A 22,324-nucleotide genomic window follows, 5' to 3' on the forward strand; every position below is an offset into this window, starting at 1 on the left:
AATAGCAAATTTAAAACTTAAAATAAATACAAATTACTCTGTACATAAGTGGGCCTGCCCCTTTTTCAACACCTTGCTCATTAAGCAGAAGTTTTTTAGTGCTTTGAAAGTTTTTTTTTCCAATTGCAAATTTTCTTTAACAAATTTGGGAAAGTCAAACTTTACAGTTAGAGTAAGGAGCTAAGAAGGAGACAGCCCCCTTCATAAAAAGAATAATCTGTTCAAATAGGTTTCAAATCTGTTCCTTGATTTCAGTTCAAATGCTCTTTTTTTATTTAATTTCTGATTGTGTTCCAAATCATACCCCGGCCTAACGTAGATATAATTAAAGGTACCGGTTTCTTAAATCCCTGGTTAATTGCTTTTAGAATGTGTAAATCAATAATTGTACCTTTATTAGTACCGTCCTACGTTTAAATTTACAATTTCAATTTTGGACAAAATTTGAATATACTTATAAAATTGGCGATTAATAGTAATTTTGGTGAAAAGTCCTTGTTAATATTATTACTAAAGAATTTCAGTTGGATGAAAAGGAGTATTATTGTTTGTGTGGATGGAAATTCTGTGATACTTTTTGACCTTCTACATAACTGAAGCCATCACAACCTCTACAATAGGATTCTTTTATCGACAAATATATTACATAAATTTCTTAAATACATTGAATTTGAAGTACTTCATATAAATAGAAAAAGAAAAATATTACCATTTCAAATGACTAAGTCCCTAGAAGTATTTGCAAAACCAAAAGAATTTAGTGGCAGGCCTGATTATGACCTGCCTTGCCTTTTCCACCTCTGTGCTGGCAACATATTAGCTGACAGAAAAAATTTACTTTTTTCCACTGAAATGTACTTTTGTAGGAATCTACCCTACCCCCGCCTAAAAATGACTCACTCCCTCATTATAGCAGATACGCAATTAAAGATCACCAAATGTGGCCAAATTTCATTACAAATAAAGTAAATCAACTTGGTTGGAACCAGTAGGCTACTGCCACCGTTTGGCATTACTTTTTTTGACTGGGAAGCCTAAAATATAGTTATTGATGGTTATAAATCAATTAGCTTCTCAGAATTTTAAATTGATTTCAAAGTTGTCCTCTTCGGGGTAAAGTCATAGTTTGGTGGCCTAAACCACCTAAACTGCCACCCAAACACCACTGCTATTTTGGCGTCTGCCCCCCTCCTGGAAAAATTTCTGCCGTCCCCCATGGAAATGGTCACTTTAGGCTTAGGGGCGGGGGCTTGCCTGTATGGGTTTTAAGTACACAATTTTACTAAAAGCAACTTTGACTCTTTTACCTTGCCAAATAGTGAAATAATTCCCTTTTATCAGTGATTCAAAACATAGACTCAAGGAGGAACTGTACTTAGGGAATTAGAGGAAATGTACTTAAAATGAAGTCATTCATTTGGAAACAATTTTTAAGGGAGTAAATATGAAAACACCTCATTAATTGAGGAATTTAAGAGAATGAGGGGAAGCCATAGAAAAATATAATTTTTTGTAGAGGGAAGAGGAATGGAACCTGATGTCATTCTGTGTGCCTGCCTAAATACTTACACTTATAAAAGAGATATATACTTGCCTTTCTGATTCGGTAAATCGTGTTGGCTGTGTCAATATTTTTCTTACTTAAATATTGACCACGAGAAATTTCTGATGTTGACTCTACTAATTAATGTTTCATGCTGAAAACTATACATCCTAACAACTAGTAGACAGTTTACCTTGTATCCACGTGTACGGCCTTGACACCATTGTAAAATTGCATCTTTCACCGTAACAACACCAGTCTTAGTAGCCGGAGCACCAAAGCTAAAAACACCAGCACCAGATGAATTTGGGGTTCTAAGAAAAGGATTAAAGCGTCAAGTATAAGCAAAGCAAAAAAGCTACCAGGTGACTGGTCGATTTTTTTTAGGTTGATTATAGTGATACAATTCACAGATACACACTTGAGGGGACCATTTTACTCCCCAATTTTAGTCCAAGGAGCCTCATTCCGACCCAATACTGGAAATTAGTAGCCGAAGCTGCATTTTATGGGGTTTGGATCACATTCCATTGCATAAGAGAACCCTAGATACGCCTATCCCAATGACCGGACATGAAGGGACCTTTGACAAGATGTTTTTTTTCCGAAAGGTTGACAAGATATTGACATACATATTTGAAAGGACCAAAAGCCCATTGACGTCCTTCTGGCTATACTACTGTCTCTGTATTTAATATCTGGGGTTCATACAAACTATTAATAGAGAGCAAAACAAATGATATACTGAACATACATTCTAAATTAAAATTTTATTTTCCGTTTGAAAAATCCCTAGACCCTGGAAATGCTCTTAAAATGTAGCATTTGTTCACTATTGAATAATTGTTATATAGTTATGAGAAAATATAGAGCTAAACTGTAGTTAGTTATTTACAATCTGTACATCAAAATGTAGTTTGAATAATTTACAAAATTTCTCAAGCTAATTTTCGAAACACCAATACAAATAGTCAAAACATTCATATTTTAAAAACAACACCCCAGTTTCGTTTTGAATGCTTTAAGAAATAATACCCTACGAATGAGCTCTGGCGATTGATTAAAGCAAAAGAGGTTCGATAACCAAAATGGAAGTTCATTTATTGGGTTTACTCTACCCGACCATGATTCGTCTCGAGAGATAATTTCCTTTAACATTAAGCACAGATACGTCAATTCGATAAAATACAGGGGGGGGGGTCAAATAGCTGTTTTGATTCAATTTTACCAACGAAATACCAAAAAAGGCATTTTCCACCGAAAATACCTCCCAAAAAATATATTTCAAAATCTAGGGGGGAGGACAAAAATATCCAGGGGTACATACCCCACTGTACGTCCCCAATTGATGTCACTGATTGCCCAGTAAAATAAACTGTACAGGGTACTTGATTTGTTCACGATCTTGAAGAGTTTATACAGTTCATTTCTTAATTATCCCTTTGTTTAAGAGGACCACAAGACTGTATGATTTTTAATATGCCAAATTACACAGGACTTGGGCACATTTAAAGATGAGTCGGACAGGATCACATATTAGAGGGAGGAGGAGGCAATTGTCGGCTAGATTTAGAATAACATCTTTTTCTTGATTTTTTTATTGAAAAAAATCGTAAAATATCTTTTCTTGCTTCTTCATTAAAAAAAAACCTTTGCCCAGCTCAAACATTTTCGTTCTTTTTTTTCTTGACTAGGGTGCAATCTCCTGACTTAAAATGGTGAGCACAAGCAAACTTAGTTGCTCAACAGATAGTCCTTGAGTCATTTAACAACACCTGGTATTTCATGTGGGCCAATTTTAGAAAGTGCGAATAGCCAGAATTTCCCTCGCATTTTGCTCTAAAAAGAAGTCCTTTAATCAGTGCAAACCAGAGAAATAAAAATGAGCCCAGCATGCAACTTGAACCAAAGGCCGGAATTTAAATGGTCATATCTGACCTTGTAACCACTTGTACAGCGTTGACAGTATTCCAATAAAGTGGCCTTAATTTCTTGCACAGATGGTCTATTGAACGTTCTGTAAATTGTGTTTAGAATTAAAAGAGCAAAATCTACGATCAAAATTTCCGGAGGAAAATTCTAATCGGCTCGTTTACTTTTATTCTCTTGTTTTATAAATTAAGACGAAATATACCAAGACTTCAAAACTACATATATACGCATATTGAGCAGCTACGTAGACGTTACGTAAGTGGCATATTACGTTTCATTTCTTAAACAAAACTATCAGTTTTTCCTGCGTATAAAAATTACATTTACTAAAAAACACCCAAAAAACTTCAGACAAGATTTAGAGCCACGTAGTATTTGGTTAAAGTAGTTTTAGTAAATTGTTAGCAGACAAACGTGTCTAAAAATATGAAAGGTGTTAAGGTATTAGAAATTACAAACATTTTTCAAGCAACAAATAAATCTAGCAAAGTAATTAATTGGAAGTTATATAAGCTAAGTATTAAAAGAGTAAAACAAAATAAATTTAATAATGGAGCTAAGAGAAAGTAAGCAACGCTACAGCTTTGATATCAACTGACCAAGATCTATAGATTCGTTTATGAATATGAATAAATTTGGAGTTGCGATTAAATTTATCAATAGTTAATAATGGTCACTAACATCATTAAAAAAAAGCCAAAAGTTGTAAACATAAAGTGACAAAGCACTAAAAAAAATCCAAGCACTAATAGCTGCAACACTGGTTGATAGCACGGTTGTCAAATACATTTCTGGCGCCAATTTTTAAACTATACCAGAGAAAAAAATACCGATAAATAGATAAATAAAAGCTAGATTACAGATCAAGAATTAATATATAAACAACTATAACTAGCAGCTAAATAAAATTGTATTAAAAAAACACAGAAAATTTTATTTTGCTGTTTTGCTAACCCCCCTCTTAAAAAATGTCCTAATTTTCGTTTCACCTCCAGATAGATTCCAAAAAGCCCAGAATTTTATAACAATGCCAGTGGTTTTTCACTCCTATGAGAGTTATCGTATATGGTCGGTTATGTGGTACATTGCCACAGCTACAAAAAAAGACGAGATTGTTTATATTTCCAAGAGACACTCGGGAGTTAAATTATTTTTATATTTTTAAATAGCTTCAAATCAAATCCGGGTGTAAAAATACAAACAACATTTTATTTAACGGAAGTTTTATTCTAGTTTATGTTACATATTAAATAGAAAAAAACAAGTTTTTTTAATAGTAGGTAAGGAGCGACATTTAAACTTAAACCGAACAAAAATTATTCCGTATATGAAAGGGGCTGTCCCCTCCTCAGCGCCCCACTCTTTAGGCTACAGCTTGACTCCTTCTCACAACTCTAGTTTACAAAATAATAAAATACTTTAGCGTAAACTTTTGATGGGTAGGAATAAACTTGGTGAAACCCATATATTTAAAATCAGCTTAAAAATCCGATTATTTTGATGTATCTACTGGTATCAAAGTTTCGTTTTTTAGAGTTTCGGTTACTGTTGAGCTGGATCACTCCTTAGTTACAGTTCGTTACCACGAACTGTTTGAAAATTGTCATGCTTGTATTTCAAACAATTTAATGTAAATTGATGTAAATACTGAAAATAAAACTACTCATCAAGAGATAATATATAGACAAAAATAACCAACTATTATGTAATACTGTATAGTTTTAAAAAAATTAAAAAAAAATCACGAAATAGACTTCGCTCTAAAAATGAACAAAAAGGCAAAATTAGGAACAGTCTTAACCAATTAACCTTAATTATCAACAGCAAAGAGAATAGTCTCTAGAAAGAACATGATTTTGGGCAATTTAACACGTTATTAAGTAACCGGCACTGAAATTACGGAATTAAAACTACTGAATATTGTACTTATGGAATCCTGCCGAGGGTGAAACGAAAATCAGGATGTCCTCTAAGGAGGGGGGGGGGCAGAGAATACAAAGAATATTCAGTACTTCCATAAAAAGAGTCATTTAAGACAAGAGTAAAGCATCGAAGGAAGGCAATAAATTCCTCCCTCCCAGAAAAGAAGTCCCTAAATACGCCCATAACTATGTTCTCTTTGCAACAGAGAATAAAATCTGAAAGAAATATCATTTTTAGGTGTTCAAGTGAAAACAGCCCAAAGCAAGAAGAGAGCAAGAAACGTTTGTTTTCTAGCAGTTTAGGTCTAAAAACACAAAAGATATTTTTGTATAATAGACTTATTTTCAGTTCTTTTGCTCTCCTGTACAAATATGTGCACAAAGCGAATTTTTGTGTACAAAATCAAAAAACGTGTTTTTAGTTTTTTTGGCTATCGTTGACAATTTATACGTAACATATACTAGCCTATACATATACAATGTATATACATATGCGTAATGTAATATACACGTAACATAATTTATATTTATTAACTTCTTTTTGCTATAATTCTATATCTTGGTCTGCAATTTGAACAAAAATACACAGTGACTTTTTAGACACTGTACGAGTTGCAAATACAACTACGTTCTGTTCGAAAGTCCACTACCCAACATTGTTGGAGAAGTTAAAAAAAATTCAAATACGGACAAGCTGTACATCTACATAAGGATGCAATCTACTCCTATAACAACTACATCTTTTGAGGAAAGCTGCATCTTTTAAACCTATTTGCTACCATATTTCTTAATTTGATTTTTCTCGCCCAAGTTTTTTTCTTTTTTTTTCAAACTTGTCACCTGCTACAAACAAAAACTGCATAACAGTATATTGGGTGTTTTATATATATATATATATATATATATATATAAATTTAATTTCTGGTTCTTCCTATATTTTTTTTTAATGTAAATGGATCAGTAAGTTACAATTTAATGAATTCAACCAATCTTTCATCTTCTCTCTCCTCGTGGCTTTAAAGAGCTCCTTAGAAAAAAAAATTGTCATTACTTCTGCCCTGGAATGACCAGCAAGATATTCAAAGATTAATTATGTTGTTCGCAGCTATTCAATGAAGTATATGTTCTTTTTCAACTCCGATTTCGGTAATCTTCATGCATGATTCCTTTTATGAACTAGCAAGAATTACAACGAAAGAGCAATACCGTATGATTTTTTATCCAACATTCTTTCTAAACATGATATTTTCTTTTTAAATAACTTTCTAACTAACTTTTTTTACTGAGATTGTCTGATCCTTCAAAAAGAGTTTGTTTTAAGGCTCAAAGATTTAGATCTAGATTTTTATATGATATATATCTAAATATTATGTATTTATATATTTAGGTGTATATATATTTCATTACACTTTCCAAGGCTTTATCCTGAAAGTGACTTCTGAACTCTGAGCAGCAAGGTCTTTTACATATGATGTTTGGCTATATATCATGTTATTCGTGAAAGTACGCAGTGTTTATTTGTTAAGCTTCATTTAACAAAGGGTTTTATTTACGCTATGCTTATGTTCCCTGCAAAAATAAAATTTTGTGACAAGCTTACAGCTGTCTACTTGCACCCCACAGACAAGATATTTAAAGCACTGGAATCATTGGTTGCAGAAATATCCATTCAAAGAGCCAAAACTATGAATATGTACGAAAACAAAAAAAATATGACTATGAATTTCTCTGACTATGACTATGAATTTGTATAAAACAAAAAAATATGACTATGAATTTCTCTGACTATGACTATGAACTTGTATAAAATAAAAAAATATGACTATGAATTTCTCTGACTATGACTATGAATTTGTATAAAACAAAAAAAATATGACTATGAATTTCTCTGACTATGACTATGAATTTGTATAAAACAAAAAAAATATGACTGAATTTCTCTAATAGAATTATATGAACTTTCTTAAAATAATAGAAAAAAATGTAGAATTATTTTGGTAAATAATTATTTTGGTAAATGGCTGAAACTAAACGGCAGGGCTACAACTGAAACTGAACTGACATTAAAACGGCAGGAATACAGAAAAATAGACAGCCAAAACTTATGCAGGTAACTAAGGCCGTGTCCAGGGGACGATTAAGGGGTTTGAATCCTCCACGCCCAAAAAATGTTTGCCCGACTCGTAAAAACGTAACAAAATTGAATGTAAGCAAATCTTGTAGCGTTTTGAAGTTTGTTTACCCCCCCCCCCCCCGAAAAGAAAAATCCTGGATGCAGCCCTGCAGGTAATATAAACCTTAAACGAGCAATGGTTTCTGCGTCATATTTATACGTTTGCGTCATATTAGGTGTTATTGCACCTAATTTGACTTACGTAATTTAAGTAAAGTTGACTTAGTACCGATTTCCTTATAAAATCATAAAGAAGCGAAATTTGTGGATGATATTGATAAAAAAAAAAAAGAATCGTTTCCTTCCCCTTGAAAAAAACGTTCCGGAAGTATCCAGTTTTATCAGCATAATTCAAATATTGCCATCAATATTTTTGAAAAAATTAAACCGTTTTTCTTAAAAATTTGATTTATTGAATTTCAACGATTTTTTACTGTTTCCTGAGCATACATTTTCTTATTAACATAAGTTGTTTTTTTTCATCACCCTTAACAGTAGTAAAAAAAAACTTAGCAAGAAATACTAACGGAGAATAGGAATGAAAAAAAAAATTATGTCTTACTTGGGAGAGGAAAGAGAATTAGCACGATCTAATTGTTGAAACTTGGAAAAAGCAGATCCACCTGAAAAAGGGATAGAATAAATAAAATCAACAGAATAAATAAAAAGTAATAAAATAAACTGAAACTGATCAAATACATAGAAAAATAGTGTATATTAAATTTGCGTCTGAAGTAAAATTTCTCAATAGCCACGTGCCACAACGGGACGGAGAATTGAAACTAAGTCTACATGCATTTATAAGAATTATGTGTAGTTAAGTCTAAAATTTTGGTGCTCAGGGTGATATCACCCCTTTTATTGTGGAAACATTTTACGTGTAATAGAAAATATTATATTATCCCCATTTTCTGAGGACATACCACCATTAGCACAAACTCACAGTATAGACAATAGCACAAAATTTCCACAGCAAAAACATATCATAAGAGTTGGCTGAATTGATTCATTCATCAATAACATCATAAATAAATGACGTCATTTATAACGTCAATCATTATTAATGATGAACTCATTTATGTCTCCATCATTTGTGACTTGATTCATCTATCTACGGTATTACATAGGTACACACCGACAGTAAAGGATTACGGTCAGTGAAAATTTCAGCCGGAGAATGGTGTGGTTAAAACGTATAAGGGAGCAACTCAGCCTGGGAACTCTGGACTCAAAAGATTGCCGTTTTTTGACAATGTCCTTTGTGCTATTATTATTATTATTTAATGCCGATGGTTATTAGAACATTTTTATTGCCAAAAAACACAAGCGAGAGAGAGGAAAAAATAAGAGAGAGAAAAAGTTGGTGCACAGTTCATGCGTGCAATATTTCTACTGCTGCTTTATCATTTACTAAAGATGTTTTTTTTGTCACTATATACTCCAAAAAAAATTACTTAACTATTTATTGATGAGAAGGTTGCTGTTAAAAAACTAGTTCAGTTGATGCTTAAGCAATTGTACTGACACCAATACCGACAAAGGTGGCTTGAGCAAATAAACATCTATTCCTCATGCGTCAAATAATAAATAAAAAACTAGATATGAATGGCATTAACATTCAACTCAGAAACATGAAAACAACTCAGAAATATGAAATTGGTAGTGATCCCATACATCCGGCAATTTTCTTCTTTTTTTTGCTGAAAATAGAAACTTTAGCTTCATCCAGGAGGAATAGAAAAATTGGAATGAATATGGCTATTAAATATCTTACTAATGTCGCAAATAAACTATGTACTTTTTCAGGGGATAGGAGACAGTTTCAGGTATTTCAAAAGTGATTTAGAATAAATTTTATATCAATACACAGCAAGTTCACAGTATTGTCAGAATTGTTCAAATATCGTCAATATGGAATAAGTAACATCACAAATAGATTCAGTACAATTTACTTTTTTCAGAGGAGGAAAGGGGGTTTGCTATTTATTAAGCGAAGCGTACTAATTTTTCCGAAAAATGACCCAGGAACTAAATTTTTTTTAATTAAAAGGCTCAATTTTCAGACTCAGCCAGAATACATAGTAATATTGGTCAACAAACTCAACTTTTTAACATCCTAGGATACTCACAAATATATTTTGTGAATTCAGCTTTTTTATGGGGGTGAGGATCTAGTCGTTTCATATTTTACATAAAATATATTACATAAAATATGTTCTTAAGAATCCGTTCAGAAATTGTTTTTAAGCTCTTGTTTATCCCAATCAGGAGGATAAGAACACTGGCCAGCGAATACAATTTCCAAATGTCTCCGCATTGACACTCTTATTTTTGCCCATATACAACTTAGTCTGTGAGTAGGCTATCACGCCCTTGCAAAAGCTTCACATAAGACTGGAGAAAGTCAGTAGCAGAAGCATCAATTCTAGAAAAACATGTAAAATGCAGCGAAAAAAAACTGTTCAAAATGAATAATTTAGACCTTTAACATAAATCAAGATGTTGTTTTCATTGCGATATTCCGAAGATAGTATTATACAACTTTTTTGGGAAGACGAAACACTAATTTTCACCATTTCTGAACATTCCTTATAAATTTGTAATATATATATATATATATATATATATATATATATATATATATATATATATATATATATATATATATATATATATATATATATATATAAATAAGTTGTCTGTCTGTGGATCTGTCAGGTGACGTCATGTTTCTGTGTCGACTGACGTCATGTTTTCGACTGACGAAATTACAGACCGGGACATCGGGACACAAATGACGACCGGGACACCGGCACATAGGGAATAAAAATGACGACCGGGGCACAAGGAATGTTCGATTAGCAATCACCATCAACAAAGCACCGGGACACAGTGAGTATAAATGACGACCAGGACATAAGTAAAAAAAATTACTTATTTTTACTTATGCGCGAAGCGCCCCCACCAACTAGGTGTTGGGGTGGCACGAAGCGCCACCCCAACAGCTAGTATATCTATATATAAAAATAAGTTGTCTGTGTGTCTGTCGAGTGACGTCACTGTCCGCATATGACGTCTGAATTATTTCATCACATACCAATTCAAAAACGAATGCATTCAAGCCGAAGTAGCTCAGTTATATAACTACCTGTGTTGGCGCAGTGGGTTTGACCTTAGCGTGGTAATACGGGACCCAGAGATCGAACCATGCTGTAGGAATGCACTACAGGGCCGACGCAGGGACCTTAGTAGTCAAGAAGCGTCGTTAATCCGATACAAATACAAACACAGTAGCTCAGTTGGTAAAGCGTTATGTTCCAGGTTCTAGGTCCGAGAGGTTCCAGGTTCGAACCTTGGCTTTAGCATTAATACAAAAGAAGCAAAAAAACTAAAAAAGATAAAAACTACAGAAAAAACTAAAAAGAAAATACTAAAAAGAAAAAAAACTAAAAACTAATAATAAAACTAAAAAACTAAAAAAAACTAAAAACTGAAAAAGAAAAAAAAAAAAAAAAAAGGAAAAAACTGACAAATAAAGGAGAAAAAGAAAACAAAAAAAAATAAAAATAGAAATTAAAAAAAAACTAAAAAGGTAAATGTATTCAAGCCGAAGTAGCTGAGTTGGTAAAGCGTTATATTCCAGGTTCTAGGTCCGAGAGGTTCCAGGTTCGAACCTTGGCTTTAGCATTAATACAAAAGAAGAAAAAAAAACTAAAAAAGAAAAAAAAACAAAAAAAAAACTAAAAAATAGGTAAAAACTACTAAAAAAACTAAAAAAGCTAAAAAACTAAAAAAAACTAAAAAAGGTAAAAAACTAAAAAGTAAAAAAGAAAAAAACTAAAAAAAGGGTAAAAACAGCGAAAAAAATAAAAGAAAAAAAACTAAAAACTAATAAAAAAACTAAAAACTGAAAAAGAAAAAAAACTAAAAAAGGAAAAAAACTGAAAAATAAAGGAGAAAAAGAAAACTAAAAAAAAACTAAAAAAGGTAAAAACTGCAAAAAAACTAAAAAGAAAAAAAACTAAAAAGCTAAAAAATAGGTAAAAACCAAAAAAAAACTAAAAAGAAAAAAAGGAAAAAAATAAAAAAATTATTTCATCATATACCAATTCAAAAACGAATGTATATACAGACCGGGACACAGGGAATATAAATGACGACCGGGACACTCAAAGAGAAATTACAGACTGGGACACCGGGACACAAATGACGACTGGGACGTGTGTGTCGACTGACGTCATGTTTGTGTGTCGACTGACGTCATGTTTGTCGACTATAAATGACGACTGGGACACAGGGACGCAACTACAACGGGGACACCGGGGGGCACAGGGGAATATATAAATGACGATAAGGACACAGGGAATGTTTGATTAGCAATCACCATCAACAAAGCTCAAGGGCAATCATTAGAATAATGAGGTATAGATCTGAACACGGATTGTTTTTCCCATGGACAATTATATGTTGCATGTTCAAGAGTCTGTAAACCTGACAATCTATTTATAGATTGGGCTTGGGGGGGGGGGGGTTGGGTGCAAAGCGCCCCCCAATATATATATATATATATATATATGTATATATATATATATATATATATATGTATATATATATATATATATATATATATATATATATATATATATATATATATATATATATATATATATATATATATATATATATATATATATATATATATATATATCTATATATATAAAAATAAGTTGTCTGTGTGTGGATCTGTGGATGGATCAGGTGACGTCATGTTTCGGCTGACGTCATGAAATTAGTTGCCATCATTTTTGCTTTGACGGTGACGTCATTAACGGTATTTAAGACATTTGTTCACGGAAAAATGTTTAATTGTAAAATGACTGAAGAACCTACAATGGCAACAGCCGAGGAAGCTGCTCAAAGAGTTTATGCCAAAAAACTTGCTGCTGATAGAGAAAGTAAGAAAAGAAAGCGTTCCGAGGAATCACAAGAACAGCAAGAAAACAGGCTTGCGGCTAAAGAACGCAAAACTGCGCAGTTAGATGAAAATCCACCTGGACAGCGAGAGTCAAAACATATCAAAACTGAAAATGATAGCGATGATGATTGGGTTTGGGATTTTGACTTGGATAAGGTCATCAATGCCTACCAGATTTTAGTTAAAAAAACAAAGGTTCGTCGATATGTACTTCATAGTGACGCTGAAAAATAAAGAAGAAAAAGAAAACTGAAAAAAGAAAAAAGGTAAAAAACTAAAAAAAAACTAAAATAAAAAAACACTCAAAGAGAAATTACAGACCGGGACACAAATGACGACCGAGACAGAGGGAATATAAGTGACGACCGTGAACCTCAAAGAGAAATTACAGACTGGGACACCCGGACACAAATCACGACCGGGACACAGGGAATATAAATGACGACCGGGACACAGGGACACAACTACAACGGGGACGCCGGGGGCACAGGCGGGATATATAAATGACGACCGGGACACAGGGATTGTTCGAATAGAAATTACAGACCGGGACACCGGGACACAAATGACGACCGGGACACCGGGACACAGGGAATATAAATGACGACCGGGACACTCAAAGAGAAAGTACAAACTGGGACACCGGGACACAAATGACGACCGGGACACAGGGAATATAAATGACGACCGGGACACAGGGACACATCATTAGAATAATGAGGTATAGATCTGAATACGGATTGTTTTTCCCATGGACAATTATATGTTGCATGTTCAAGAGTCAGTAAACCTGACAATCTATTTATATGCACAGACAATGGGACAGCGAAGAATGTTGCATATTCGCATGTTTTACGTAGTTAAAAACATATATTTATATCTATCTCTATTCACAGGTGGGACACAGGGACACAACTACAATAGCACGTAACTAATATGGCGCGTAACGACTTACGTGCGCGGGGGGGCTTGGGGGGGCGCGAAGCGCCCCACCAACTAGGTGTTGGGGTGGCGCGAAGCGCCACCCCAACAGCTAATATATATATATATATATATATATATATATATATATATATATATATATATATATATATATATATATATATATATATATATATATATATATATATATATATATATATATATATATATATATCAACTCAAGAAAAGTGAATGGAGAAATATTATTTAAAAATTATTATACGCAAAAGCGCAATGTTCGAAAGCCTGAAAATCACCATAATTATGTTATGTGTCCGAATGACGCAACTGCATTATATACCCCCATAACGTCTTTTTTATTATCAGTTTTTCTTGCATAGTCTTCACACAAGAACTGAGAAAAATAAATCTCAAACAGAAATATGAAAAATAGAGAAAGAAATCAACTTAGAGGGTTAACCAAAATTTAAAAATCTATTATTTAGAAATCCAGTACACATCAACCATTATAGTCAGACATTCTGGGTGCTGGGTGCTATTTATTCAAATGATCCGATAAAATCGGATCATTGTATCATAGCTTATGCTACCTATGAATTAATCATATATGTTGATATCCCTATGATTGATTCATCTGTAACTTTTAGGATTTGAAAATGTGCCAATAAAATTTAGGAAACAAATGAACATTTGAGAAGGTGATATGAAAAAATATGTGAAGTACTATTAAAGAAACTATAAGGATAAAACTCCCCTTAATTATTATTAACAACTGATGGTTTAACAGTTAGCCAGACTAACAAAGTAATGTGTAGTAGTGTCTAAGGTTAATTTAAAGCTGAAATTTCGGAAGGGTAACTACCTGCAGGAAAGTTATGATGTTGGTAGACTCCAGGGTGAAAATATAAGAAAAACTTTCCAGGAACACTTGAACACTAAACTTGAGAGTTTAAAATTTGACAATGTGGAAGATGGATGGAATAATTTCAGAAAAACAATTTGTGAAGTTGCTGATGGTGTCTTAGGGAAGAGTGCTAAGACTGTAACTAGGGATATTAGGGAAAAAGCTTTAGGTTAAATAGAAAGTAGAAAGGGTTTGTACAAGAATTATCTGAGTGATAGGTGGTATGAAAATAAAAGGAATGTAAAGAAATTGGAGAAAGCATTAAAATATGAACTAAGGAGATGTGATTGGAGGCCATGGATAAAATTGCTGAGGATCTGGAAGATGCAGCTAGACGGCATAATAGTAAAATATTAAACTGGCATGTTAATAAACTGAAAGGGAGTAACCAATCCGGACTAGTCCCAGTTAAAGATAGAAATGGGGCAACAATTAGTGATAAGGAAAAGGTTAAAGAAAGATGGGTGGAACGTCTTGAGAATGTGCTAAACCGAGATACAGTTGCAGGAAAAGATACAGATGAGAATGAAAAAGTTTGTGATACCTTGGATGTGAAGGAAGATTTGTTTAGTGAGGAAGAATTAGCGACAGTACTAAAAGGATTAAAAAATAATAAGACTCCAGTTGCTGATAATGTGATAAATGAGTTTCTTAAAAATGGTGGCTCTGAGGTTAGGAATAAGCTACTGAAGATTATGAATATGATTTTTGAAAAAGGGGAAGTACCTAATGATTTTAGGAAAACCTTAATTAAACCACTATATAAGAAAGATGACAAGAGTGAGTGTCGTAATTATCGAGGCATTAGTCTGGTCTCTGTAGGTAGCAAATTACTTAGTAATATGATACTTTTTATGGCACTTGGTATTAACCAAGTGACATATAGCAATCGCAAATTCTGTCGGTTTGTCTGTCGGTCCCGGTTTTGCTACTTTAGGCACTTCCAGGTAAGCTAGGACGATGGAATTTGGCAGGCGTATCAGAGACAGGACCAGATTAAATTAGAAATAGTCTTTTTCCCGATTTGACCATCTGGGGGGAGTGGGGGGCTCGTTACTTCGGAAAAATAGAAAAATTAAAGTATTTTTAACTTACGAACGGTTGATCAGATCTTAATTAAGCGTGATATTTGGACGGATATCGTGTCTCAGAGCTGTTATTTTAAATCCTGACCGGATCTGGTGACATTGGGGGTGGGAGGGAGTTGGGAGGGGGAAACCTAAAATATTGGAAAACACTTGAGTGGAGGGATCAGGGTGAAACTTGATGGGAAAATAAGCACAAGTCCTAGATACATGATTGACATAACCGGAACGGATCCGATCTCTGTGGGGTAGTTGGGGGGGGGTAATTCTGAAAAATTAGAAAAAATGAGGTATTTTTGACTTACGAACGGGTGATCAGATCTCAATGAAAAATGATATTTAGAAAGATATCGTGTCTCAGAGCTCTTATTTTCAATCCCGACCGGATCTGGTGACATTGGGGGGGGGGGTTGGGAGGGGGAAACCTAAAATCTTGGAAAACACTTAGAGTGGAGGGGTCGGGATGAAACTTGGTGGGAAAAATAAGCACAAGTCCTAGATACATGATTGACATAACTGGAACGGATCCACACTCTTTGGGGTAGTTAGGGGGGGGGGGTTAATTCTGAAAAATTGTATTTTTAACTTACGAACGGGTGATTGGATCTCAATGAAATTTGATATTTAGAAGGATATCGTGTCTCACAGCTCTTATTTTAAATCCCGACCGGATCTGGTGACATTGGGGGAGTTTGGGGTGGGGGCCTAAAATCACGGAAAACGCTTAGATTGGAGGGATCGAGATGAAAATTGGTGGGAAAAATAATCAGAAGTCTTAGATACGTGATTTACATAATTGGAACGGAGCCGCTCTATTGGGGAGGGGGTTAATTCTGAAAAATTAGAAAAAATGACGTATTTTTAACTTACAAAGGAGTCATCGGATCTTCATGAAACTTCAAATTTAGAAGGACCTCGTAACTCAGATCTCTTATTTTAAATCTCAACCGGATCCAGCGTCATTGGGGGGGGGGTAGTTGGGGGGGGCGGAAATCTTAGAAAATACTTAAAGCGGAGAGATCAGGATGAAACTGGATGGGAAGAATAAAAACCTGTCTAAGATACGTGACTGACATAACCGGACCGGATCTTCTCTCTTTGGTGGATTTGGGGGGGGGGGTAATTTTGAAAATTGAGGTATTTGTAACTAACGAAAGGGTGACCAGATCTTGATGAAATTTGATATTTAGAAGGATCTTGTGCTTTAAAGCTCTAATTTTAAATTCTGACCAGCTCCTGTGACATTGGGGGGAGTTGGAGGGGGAAACCGGAATTTTTGGAAAACGTGAAAATTGGGGTATTTTTATCTTACGAATAGGTGATCGGATCTTAATGAAATTTGATATTTAGAAGGAATTCGTGTCTCAGAGTTCTTATTTCAAATCCCAACCAGATCTTTTGACATTGGGGGGAGCTGGAGGGGGAAATCTTGGAAAACACTTGGAGTGGAGGAATCGGGATGAAGCTTACGTAACCGTACGACGTACGGTTACGACGTAACCGTACTGGGTTCGCTCTCTTTGGGGAAGTTGGGGGGAGGGGTTCAGTGATTTGGTGAGTTTGGTGCTTCTGGACGTGCTAGGACGATGAAAATTGGTAGGCGTGACAGGGAGCTGCACAAATTGACTTGATAAAGTCCTTTTCTCAGTTTCGAACATATGGGAGGCTAAAGGGAGAGGAAAAATTAGAAAAAATTAGGTATTTATAACTTAAGAGTGGGTGATCGGATCTTAATGAATTTTGATATTTAGAAGGACATCATGACTCGGAGCTCTTATTTTAAATCCTGACCGGCATTAAGCCTCTGATTTTCCTTTTAAATCAATCTATTGATTCTTAGAATTTTGTTAGTGCTCATACCATATGAGCTCTTGGCTCTTAGCTCTTCTTGCCTCGTCACAAGTGCCATATGAGCTCTTAGCTTTTGTTAGACTGAGAGATGCTGTAGAGTTTTAAGGGAAGAACAGTGCGGTTTAAGAAAAGGTAGAGGATGTGTCGACCAAGTTTTCACTCTTAGATTAATAATTGAGAAGCCCCTTCGTTGTCAAACACCTTTGGTCCTCAGTTTTATCGATTATGAGCAAGCTTTCGATTCTGTTAATAGAAGAGCGCTAGCAAGGGTCTTACCCTTATATGGTATACCAGAAAAAAGCATTAAGTGATTTGTGCTATGTACGAGAATAGTACTGCTGCGGTTAAGGTAGGAAATGAGGTTGGTAACTGGTTTCGTATTAAATCAGGAGTTAAGCAGGGTTGTGTTCTATCCCCCTATATATGGATCATTTTGATGGACTTCGTCTTAAGGAGCACAGGAAAGGCAATTGGAGACCACGGAATCAAATGGGGAGGAAAATGCTCCTGGAGTTAGATTATGTTGATAATTTAACCATATTAGATGAAAGTGTGAGCGAAATGAATGAATTTTTAGAGGTTTTGCGAGTTCAGGGTACTAGAATGGGTTTGAAAATTAATGTGAAGAAAACTAAGTCATTAAAGCTAGGAATAAGTGAAGATGAAAAGGAGACGTTGGGTAAAGAAAAGATTGATCAGGTTAGCAGCTTCACTTACCTTAGTAGTATTATTAGTAAAGACGGTGGGAGCACTGAAGATGTTAAAAGTAGAATAGGTAAGGCTCAGGGTGTTTTTTCACAGTTTAAAAAAGTTTGGAAGAATAGAAAGATAAGTCTGCAAACCAAGATTAGAATATTAGAAGCTACAGTGATGACAGTGGTCAGATATGGCTCTTAAGCATGGGCGCTCCGAAAAGCAGATGAAAATTTACTAGATGTTTTCTAGAAAAATTGCCTACGGATTGCTCTGGCTACCCGGCTGACTGACCGTATTTCAAACAGTAGGCTATACGAAAAATCTGGTTCAATCCAATTTTCTAGGGCTATAATGAAAGAAAGGTTGAGATGGCTAGGTCACGTTCTGCGGATGGAGGATGACAGATTGCCGAAGATTGTCCTTTTTGGCCAACCGTCTGGGGCTACAGGGAAAGCAGGTCGTCTTTGTGTGGGTTGGGAGGATGTCTAAATAAAGATTTAAAGGAAATGGTACTTCCTGGGAGGGTGTAAAGAGGGAGGCCTTGAATAGATTAGGTTGGAGGAGGAGCGTGCGTAGCTGTGTTGGCCTCAGGCGGCTTGGTGCTGCAGTGAGTTATTAGTAGTAGTAGCAGACTAACCAAATTTATGCAAAAAAATTGAAGTTTTTTCTGAAAACATAGAATTTGAATTAAATTCAAAATAATCTAGAAATAGGTAACTAATACCCCTAAGCAGGCACATAGATTCGATTTCACAACAACACCGGCCAATAGCGGGACATCATGCGAATTGCTAATAATATGCGATCAATGCAATAATATAATACCTATATACAGATTATTGTATTTGCAATTTTATTTAATTTCGTTGAAAAAATCCGGAAACAATCTTCACTAAATCTGAAAGAAAAGATTTACCTCGAATTAGTTATAATCAATTTTAATAATTTGTTTTAATACTAACTTATGACGTAATACCAGCAATCCCAACTTCTCTAAAAATATAGTCATGCGTAAACAAATCTAAATCGAGTGTACTGCACACATATATGGTGGTATATTAGAATATTAAAATATATTAGAATTAGAATATATTAGAATTATATTAGAATATATTAGAATAAAGTTATCATCCACAACTAAAGTATAGGTTAACAATGTAAAAAAGTATATACATCACAACTGAGTAGAAGTAGAGGTAGGTATGAACTTCATTATCAATGTATATTTCTTTATTATTTGGATTCCACATAGGACGCATATTTTTCTTATTTCGGGGTCAAGAGACAGCAACCTACATATTTTTATGACCACCTACTTCCCATACAATAAGAGCAACTGACCTGCAGCTTGTAATAAAGCAGGGGTCGACTGCGTACTAGTGTACTAGATTAGTTTCTGTATACATACGAAGCTTAATTTAGGTATTTGAGAGTCTAGTTTCATATCTGTTATAATGAAGACGTTCTGATTTGTTTGTGACTTAGAGTCAAAGTAATATGTGACTCTGATACTGGACCTTGTATATTCCTGGACTTTGTAAATAAACCAGTTTTGTACAATCACTGATTTCGCGTGGTTATTATAGAAATTTTTATCATATTCTATGCACCATTTGATGAACTAAGCCCTTAACCAAGTCTCACATTGGGAATGTTTTTAACAGTCCTCTTAAAATTGAAATTAATAAACTGAAATCCTAGAGGAGAGAGGAGGGTCTAGCTCAAACTATTTTTTTTTTTTTTTTTTTTTTTTTTTTTTTTTTTTTTTTTTTTTTTTTTTTTTTTTTTTTTTTTTTTTTTTTTACAAATTCATGTGAGAATGGGTTGTCTGTATGAATATTTTTATTTTCTTTGCTTTTTTGCCCACGTAAAAATCGCAATGAATTTAATAAACATCTAAGTTATGGAGCAGCAATAGACTAAAAAACTGCAATGCAATAAAGTAAATATTCCGATGTTCCTATTTTGTGGAAGCTCCCAATGCACAAAACTCAATATGTTCCAATATGTTCAATAATGAAATAAAGTGAATATTCCGATGTTCCTGTTTCGTGGAAGCTCCCAATGCAAAGAACTCAATATGTTCCAATATGTTCAATAATAAAATGAAGTAAATATTCTGATGTTCCTATTTTGTGGAAGCTCCCAACGCACAGAACTCAATATGTTCAATATTGAAATAAAGTAAATATTCCAACGTTCCTATTTTGTGGAAGCTCCCAATGAACAGAACTCAATATGTTCCAATATATTCAGTAATAAAGTAAAATAAATATTTCGATGTCTTTAATTTGTGGAAGCTCCCTATGCACAGAACTCTATATGTTCAAATAATGAAATAAGGTAAATGTCCAGATGTTCCTATTTTGTGGAAGCTCTCAATGCCCAAAACTCAGTATGTTCCCTAATATATATATATATATATATATATATATATATATATATATATATATATATATATATATATATATATATATATATATATATATATCATGAAAAGAGAAATCACCAATGCTACAGCACAAACACAAAAAAAAAAAAAAAAAAAAAAAAAAAAAAAAAAAAAAAAAAAAAAAAAGAGACAGAAGGAGAAAAGGAAGACTGTTTTCCTAAATTAGTGATTAATATAGACCAGCACTTGAATGAGGCCTTAACCCTACTCATCCATACAATCACATAGGTCAAACAGTATAGCCACACACAATCAACCATAAAGAATAATCCATGGACAGGCAGTCAGGTCGTCAATAAGTATAAGTCGTCATTTACCGAACAATAGAAAAAATAATATAGACAAATAATTCAGAGGCAACGCCCAACATAAGGGCTCATCAGGAGAATACACTGGCCTATATAGGGTTTCGCCACTCTAAATTCTCATATATATATATATATATATATATATATATATATATATATATATATATATATATACTAGCTGTTGGGGTGGCGCTTCGCGCCACCCCAACACCTAGTTGGTGGGGACGCTTCGCGCCCCCCCCCCAAGCCCCCCCCGCGCGCGTAAGTCTTTACGCGCCATTGTAGTTGTGTCCCTATGTCCCACCTGTGAATATAGATATATATATATATATATATATATATATATATATATATATATATATATATATATATATATATATATATATATATATATATATATATATATATATATATATATATATATATATATATATATATATATATATATATATATATATATATATATATATATATATATATATATATATATATATATATATATGTTTTTAACTACGTAAAACTTGCGAATATACAACATTCTTTGCTGTCCCATTGTCTGTGCATATAAATAGATTTTCAGGTTTACCGACTCTTGAACATGCAACATATAATGGTCCATGGGAAAACAATCCGTATTCAGATCTATACCTCATGATTCTAATGATTGCCCTTGAGCTTTGTTGATGGTGATTGCTAATCGACCATTCCCTGAGTCGCCATCGTCATTTATATATCCCCCTGTGCACCCCGGCGTCCCCTTTGTAGTTATGTCCCTGTGTCCCGGTCGTCATTTATATTCCCTGTGTCCCGGTCGTCATTTGTGTCCCGGTGTTCCAGTCTGTGATTTCTCTTTGAGTGTCCTGGGCGTCATTTATATTCCTTGTGTCCCGGTGTCCCGGTCGTCATTTATATCCCCCTGTGCCCCCCGGCGTCCCCATTGTAGTTGTGTCCCTGTGTCCCGGTCGTCATTTATATTCCCTGTGTCCCGGTCGTCATTTGTATCCCGGTGTCCCGGTCTGTATATACATTCGTTTTTTAGTTTTGTTTTTCTCCTTTATTTTTTTCCTTTTTTCTTTTTTTCTTTTTTAGTTTATTTAGATTTTTAGATATTTTAGTTTTTTTATTAGTTTTTAGTTTTTTTGTAGTTTTTACCATTTTTTTAGTTTTTTTAGTTTTTTTTTTTTACTTATGTCCTGGTCGTCATTTATACTCCCTGTGTCCCGGTCGTCATTTGTGTCTCGGTGCTTGTTGATTGCTAATTTATATTATATTTATATTTATATTTTTTATATTTATTAATATTTTTTTAGTTTTCTTTTTCTCTTATTTTTCAGTTTTTTCCTTTTTTTTGGTTTTTTCTTTTTTAGTTTTTAGTTTCTTTTTGTTTTTTACCTTTTTTTAGTTTTTTTAGTTTTTTAGCTTTTTTAGTTTTTTTATTAGTTTTTAGTTTTTTTTTTAGTTTTTGCCTTTTTTTAGTTTTTTCAGTTTTTTTTAGTTTTTAGTTTTTTACCTTTTTTTAGTTTTTTTTTAGTTTTTTTAGT

General features: G+C 33.8%; 1 protein-coding gene across 10 annotated transcripts in view; it reads right to left on the reverse strand.

Moving 5' to 3' along the window:
- The window catches only part of LOC136036241 (uncharacterized), a gene marked incomplete at its 5' end in the record, with an annotated part of 165,865 nt that overhangs the window by 7,347 nt on the left and 136,194 nt on the right, over window positions 1-22,324 (reverse strand). For 4 of the 10 annotated variants that reach the window (XM_065718349.1, XM_065718346.1, XM_065718345.1 and 1 more), the window contains 2 exon segments: window positions 1,737-1,857; window positions 8,133-8,193. In XM_065718349.1, the coding sequence (XP_065574421.1) occupies window positions 1,737-1,857; window positions 8,133-8,193 (182 nt within the window). 10 annotated transcript variants of the gene reach the window in all.

This window comes from Artemia franciscana, chromosome 15, assembly GCF_032884065.1.
Source record: "Artemia franciscana chromosome 15, ASM3288406v1, whole genome shotgun sequence".
NCBI classification, from domain to species: domain Eukaryota; kingdom Metazoa; phylum Arthropoda; class Branchiopoda; order Anostraca; family Artemiidae; genus Artemia; species Artemia franciscana.